This window comes from Benincasa hispida, unplaced genomic scaffold (genome assembly GCF_009727055.1).
Source record: "Benincasa hispida cultivar B227 unplaced genomic scaffold, ASM972705v1 Contig471, whole genome shotgun sequence".
NCBI classification, from domain to species: Eukaryota; Viridiplantae; Streptophyta; class Magnoliopsida; order Cucurbitales; family Cucurbitaceae; genus Benincasa; species Benincasa hispida.
In genome coordinates, this window is record NW_024064867.1 from 1 (window position 1) to 6643 (window position 6643).

General features: G+C 34.9%; 1 protein-coding gene across 3 annotated transcripts; it reads right to left on the reverse strand.

Annotated features, from left to right (window-relative positions):
- Positions 1-1822: 1822 nt before the first annotated feature.
- Positions 1823-5951, reverse strand: LOC120069537 (protein-S-isoprenylcysteine O-methyltransferase B-like). Of its 3 annotated transcripts, none has more exons than XM_039021321.1 (5): positions 5773-5951; positions 5540-5671; positions 5291-5349; positions 2736-2817; positions 1823-2620 (listed from the first exon to the last, which is right to left on the reverse strand). In XM_039021321.1, exons 3-5 carry the CDS (start codon positions 5300-5302, stop codon positions 2034-2036), a joined length of 681 nt encoding a protein of 226 aa, XP_038877249.1. In that variant the 5' UTR covers positions 5303-5349; positions 5540-5671; positions 5773-5951; the 3' UTR covers positions 1823-2033. The 3 variants fall into 3 exon arrangements, with proteins under 3 accessions (XP_038877249.1, XP_038877247.1, XP_038877248.1); XM_039021319.1 differs by adding an exon at positions 4440-4685 and having other exon boundaries at positions 1823-2817; XM_039021320.1 differs by lacking the exons at positions 5291-5349; positions 5540-5671; positions 5773-5951 and adding an exon at positions 2952-4346 and having other exon boundaries at positions 1823-2817.
- Between the last annotated feature and the right edge of the window lie 692 nt (positions 5952-6643).

Below are 6643 nucleotides of genomic sequence, written 5' to 3' on the forward strand. Positions count from 1 at the left end.
TGAGTCCCAAGATTGGAAATCTTCAATGCTTCCCTATACTGTGGTAGTAAACAGAATGACTCTCTAGGGGAGACTCTCGTTAAGAAGAACACAATTTCCTTAGCCTGCCATGCCCTCTCGTAACTAATGTCCACCCCATATTCCTTACTAAAGTCTTGAATTTTCCTTCGATTTATAACCACAACTAACATCCTGGCATTTAGACTTAATCAGTTCAGTTATAACTCAACTCTTAGCTTGTTTATGATCCCGTTTTCTTAATATCTTCTGGCACGTGTGAGCGCTAACATATTTACTAATTTTGAATATTTCAGAGTCTTTCATTCTAATGACCCTGATCTTCCATTGACAAGTCATTTCTACGCATCTTAAAATATATAACTTCTCAGTAGAATGGTAAAGGTAGACATTTTCTTAGCCAAATCTTTTTTGCTTAAAAAGATATTATCAACCTGGACATCTTTTATAGTAGACTCGGATGAGACGACTATGGTGCTCGCCATTAATTTCTCGATACGCTTCCTCTTCTTACTGCTGACACGGTGTTCACCACTTCCTACTGAATCTGCACAATGTTTATCGTCAGTTGTCGGTTACTATCACCAAAAGATCCTCTGTCAACCCTTGATTCTACATTCATCATTTGACTCTTCTACATAATCAACATTAACAACCACTTCGAACATATATCTATATGCGCCACATTAACGTCCACATCATAATCAACTAACATGTCCATTTCAAATAAAGACTCATTGTTAACAGCATCCTCAGATAGATCCACGTATTCCATATTCAACGACCCATCCATATCGTCTCCCAAATCTAACATACATACATTATTATTCAATAGACTTAATGATTGCACCTCATTGGAAACCGTATTGTATTCATGAATAAACTCAAGTTTGGATGCGAATGTTGGGACATTTTGAACTAGATATGACAGTATCGTACTCCTAGGTTTATGGACTACTGGGTCACTAGTTAAGAAAAAATTGAGATCATCTTGATTACTGATCACAAAGACAAACATTCAACCTAACATTATACAAACACCTTATAACCAATTCAAACTCAACAGAATTTATCCCACTAATTCTATATATTTCCTGTAAAAACTCCTCATACTTTATTCCGACATCGACAATCAACCCTTTCAACTGACCCCTTGTGTATTCTTTCACATCCTCCTTCCATTCACCCCAAAACAAACAAATGTACGAGGCATCCCTAAAAAAATCATATATAGGTTCAACAAACTTAACAAATTTAGACAAAATCTCGGGGATATTGAATAATCTCGTAAAAATATCGATCGGGATTTCAAACCCTCGGTGTAATTATACTCAATCGCAACTGAGATTATTGAATTTCCATTGAAAATGCATAAACACGAAAACATAAATTATCGACCTCAACAACATGCTAATAACTCCAACAAATTTACAAAAGACGATATCGCTACATTTACCTTGTTTTTCTTGAATGTATGCAAAAAGATGAGACCTGAGGGTTTTGAAGGCTACCAAACACTTGGAAAACTTTTGATCACGTTTAGGAAACTTGTTGAGTAAGCCAACCATCTATTTCCCAAAAAATGGGTAACTATAATAATTATATTACTTTTATATTAATAAGAGCATATTCGTAAAATTCCTTTCCCATCAATCAAATTTGATATTCAAAAGTTAAAATAATTAACACAATCTTCGGCCCGATCTAGCCCAAGATGGCTCACGAAAAAACAATTCTACAAGATTTCAAAAAGCATGCTATTTTGAAATGTGAAAACTAAAAAAAAAAAAGTTATTTTGGACAATTTTTTCAGTTTTAATCATATATATTTCCTTCATAATGGACAAAAATGTTACAAGTAGATCCAAAGGTTTGACCATAAATGCAATCCCAAAAGTCATCAATCAGAAGCCTTAATATACAACACAATAACTACTCCCACTAAGTTATTACAAATACCTCAAGAGCAGAATCATGACATCTGTTGACGAAGAATCTGAATCATTAGTCCAACTTCACTTCACAAATGGCACTCCAGAAGGCACTTGATTCGCATACTCCTCATACTCATGACCAAAAAACTGTCTCAAGAAGTACTCTTCATATGGAATCCGTTCGGCAAAGAAGTGCCAAACTACAACAGCAAATGCAATGGTTGAAAAGGGATTACAGAGCATGATTTGAGTGCCAACTGCCCACACGAGGAAACCACTGTATCCAGGATGACGAACAAAACTATAGACTCCATGAGTAACTAGCTTGTGATGGTCCTCATGATAGATCTTAATCCGATGAGTAAAACACCGACCTGCAGTTATGATAGCCAGTTTACGGATGATTTCTCCAACTACAACCATTGCGAGGCCTGTCTGACTAACCCACCAGTATTCCTTCAGACTGGGACACAAAATGATTTCAAGAAAGTACTCTAAGAAAGATAAGATCATTGCCAACAGATAGTTTTTGCTAATCAGAAGGGACGTTAGAGTAACATTCGACCTCCCATGAATTCCAACTGCTAAAATATATTCAGAACTGTGGAAGAAGATGATTGCAAACATCATTTGAGACAAATGTCTGCATGCTGTGTAACTGAATATTTCTGTCATGTTTTGTGAACCCAAAGTAAACTACGGCCTCTTGTACCAAAAAAGAATTCGAAATGTATTTGGGTACTGCACTAAAGTTTGCAGGTATTATAGGATCTTAGTTCAGACCTGAAAATGATGCAGAGCCATATAACACCAACACACAGAAATTCTTATGTACAAAACGCTGGAGATCCTTTATGCACAACATCTGGAAAGGAAAAATATGAACAATTAAACCAAGTTTGTATAACTGAATATGAGGGATGAATTTGATAAATCACTGGAAATTTATACACTATGCATTAACTGGTTTTCTTGTAAACGTTTCTGAGTGTCACATACCTGGAAGTTCTTTAAAATGTAGTGAGGGGTAGTAAAAATACGAAAAGAAAATTTTTGCAGCCTCTTGGAAAGATTGTGATAGAAACCAGATAGCTAAAATAGTGTTGAAAGATGAAAAGTATAAGAAGACAATAACTCCCCTCTTGAGTATTCCGACTCAAACTTAACGCCAGTGTATAAATCCCGGCTTTCCTCCCCTCCTCCCATCACTCTATTTACATCCAACTCCTTGCTAATGAACCTTTTAGCTAATTACTAATACTACTTTAATACCTTAATAATATTCCTAACCACCCTAAGACCATTCCTATCAGGTTGGTGGTTAGAGAAATAACCCAGCTCTACCACCAAAAAGTAGATGCCAAAAAATTGAATGAACAAAATTGGAGCAGCATATTTCAGCTACTAGGGAGATATTACAGAAGTTTCCTCACACATGAGAAAAGCATAAACTAGGAGGAGGGCAAGGTATCTATGATAATAAAAGTTCCAAAAAATAGCACATCTATGAAAGAAATAAAAAGTTATGGGAATAAAGAAAATTGCTGATGAAACTAAAATTATGAAAAGGTTAGATAGAGACTATCAAAAATCAAATTCTCAAGTAAGATTTAGTTACAATACAACAAAACCTTTACCTCATAAGAACAACAAAACCTCTACTTATCTCCACAATGGTATGATATTGTTCACTTTGGACATAAGCTCTCATGACTTTGTTTTTGGAACCACTAAAAAAATCTCATACAAACGATAATTATCTTCACTTATACACCCATGATCACTATCTTTCTAACCAATGTGGGACTTCGTTTGCATTCCTAACCATCCTCCCCTCGAACAAAGTACCACTTAGAGCTTCCCCAAAAATAAATCCATCTACTCCCAATTTCAGTCTATACAACACTGTGCATAAGCATAAGTGTTCTTGCGACTTGAACCTTTACGTAGTGTAGATGATTCAGAATATACTAGAGTAACCCTTGGTTTTGAACTCTATCTCTAACAGCATCTTGTTGGAGTTGATGATTAACCCTTCAGTAAGGGTTAATCTTTCTCCATTGTCAGATCAAATATGTATATGTTTGAAAATGGCTCCATCCATGTAAGGGTTAATCTTTTCTCAAGCTCCCTCTTCACATCACTAATATCCTAGTACTCATGGACATCAACACCAACAAAAACACTAATATCCTAGTACTCATGGACATCAACACCAACAAAAATCTAACGGGGGGTCAGTTCATAATATGTATTGGTAAGAAGTTCACACCTGAAGGGCCACCAAACGACATACAAGTTAACCATTGCACAATGCGTTACAAATTATAAAAATATACATGCTCCACTATATTGTGACAAGTAATATATAAGTTACAACACATTAAACTCATGAATTAAAATCATCATATAATGCATACTTTGATTCTTAATCATGTTTTTCTTGAGTCTGCCTCAACATTCAAGTTTAATTTTCACAAGACTTACTAAAATTGAATCCTTCAAGACACACTGACCCCTGACCGTACTCAGGATCCCATGGTCCTCAACGGAGCTTATCCTTTCAAACCCTAGTCGTAACACTAAAGCCTTGAACTGTACATCAACTCTTAAACGTACTCCAAGGCCTTCATGTTCCTTACAAACAACCAATGTTCACCCTCAGCTGTATTAAAGGCTCGAACAGCTTGTCAACCCTTAACCGCCTCAAAGGTCTTGACATTCTCTACAATGCTAGTGTTGAACTCTGCATTAGCCCTTAATCGAGTAAAAATTTCAATGCTTCTCTAAATCAACATTGCACGTTTATGAACACAGCACCAACAAACCTCTTTATCACACAATTTCAATAGAATGAATGAGTCCTACAACATACACCTAAATCATGTCTTTATGCCAATAGCCACATAAAAAATTACTATGCTTTCAACATTAAACATATATATGTTCATACAACTCCACCAACATGCTCACATGATAGCATTTTGTTGAGTACATTATAAAACCAACAAAACCACCATCTAGGCATGCCCAACCATATCAAAATGCATCATAGTTTTACATGATAACATAGGTCATAATTATTTATAATAGAAATAATTCACACATCATGCTATATACCTAAGAAGCCCTATTAAATTAATGGAAAGACTCCTGAAATAACAAAATCAAAATTCCAAGATTAGAACATAGCTTGATTCAGAGACTATGATGACTTTAAACCTCAACCCGAACAATCAAATCAAGTCTAAACTACAAACAGAGAGTTATTGACTAAATTACAGCCCCTTAATTTAATTTGAAAGGATTTAAATAGAGCTGTAACACCTAAAACTCACCGAAATAGACATGGGTCCTTGCTGTAAAACGTCCGAATAGTTCCAAAGCTACTCCAAATCTAAAATAAGATCTTCCAAGTATTAGAGACAAATTTAAAGAACCTTAAATTAGTTTGAAAGGGAATTCAGAGTATTCTGCCCGCTAATTCTTACCCAAAATCATTGTGGGTTGGTATTCGAATGCCCTTAGACTTTAAGAAGCGTGTATCTCAAATTTAGAGCCGAAAAAAAAATGGGTAAGAGCCAAACCTTGACGAAAGGGGAAACGCCACTAAAAACTTGTCCAGATCGTATGGTTCACATCAGTTTGTTGCTGCTGTGCGTAAGCACTGCTGGTTCGCAGGTGCAATAGACTTGTTTGCGAGGTTCTCACGTCGTTGCCTGTAGGAATGAGTTTGCACAACAAATGTTGAGTCGCTACACGAGATCGCCGAAATGCAAGAGAAAAGGTTGGAGAGTGCGATGGAGAAGAAGAAACTTACTGAAACCGCTTGTGATTGCAGGCGTTGGCAGGGGAGTGGGTCGTCGCCGCCGATCGTAGTGGTTGTCGCATCGGAGGGATGGATGGGTTTCACGATTTTTAGAGAAAGAAAGAAAGGAGAGGAAGCCATCGGGCTAGGGCTCCTAATCTTTTTCTTCTCTCCTTCTAAAATTTTAAAACAAAGCTAAATTATACAAAATGTGTCATTAAACTTTCTAATTTGTATCAAAAATATTATTTAACATACAAAACTTTTAAAAATATACTTAAATTTTAAAAAAAAAAAAAATTAAAAAAACAAAAAACCATTGGTATTTTATTTCAAGAGTACCTCTAAACTTTCAAAAAAATTTAAAAATACATTTAAATTTTTAAAAAAATAAAAAATTACTCTCACTATAAATATATAAACAAAAATAGTTAATATAGCGTTACATAAATATAAACTTTCAAATGTTACATTATAACTCTTAAAAAAAGTTAAAATATTATCATCATTAATGACCCCATCAACTCTTTCATTTTCTCTCTCTCCTACTATTTTCTCTATTTTCTTCCCTCCCACTCTCATCTCCTTTAATCTTATGTTTATCTCATTAGAAAAAATTGTACCCTTCAGTTGAGGTATATAAATTATAACCAAAAAAAAATAGAATAATAGAAGTACTAACGGGACCTTGGGACTTATATATTTTGATAAGATTATACATTACTAGTTGTGTGTGTTAATAACCAAATTCGTTCTTTTTGTGTTTTGCAATTTGTAATTCGGGTGAGTTTTAAAAGAAGATTTTTATTCTTGGAGTTTTGTGGGATCTTATTCTTTAACTTGAAGTATGATTTATATTTTGTTGTGACAAAATTGTGTAAGA

Excerpts from the sequence above, each read along its gene's own strand:
- LOC120069537 (XM_039021321.1), bottom strand. Across the intron at positions 2,621-2,735 it reads TGGCTCTGCATCATTTTCAG|AAATATTCAGTTACACAGCA; the intron begins GTCTGAACTAAG and ends AAAACATGACAG.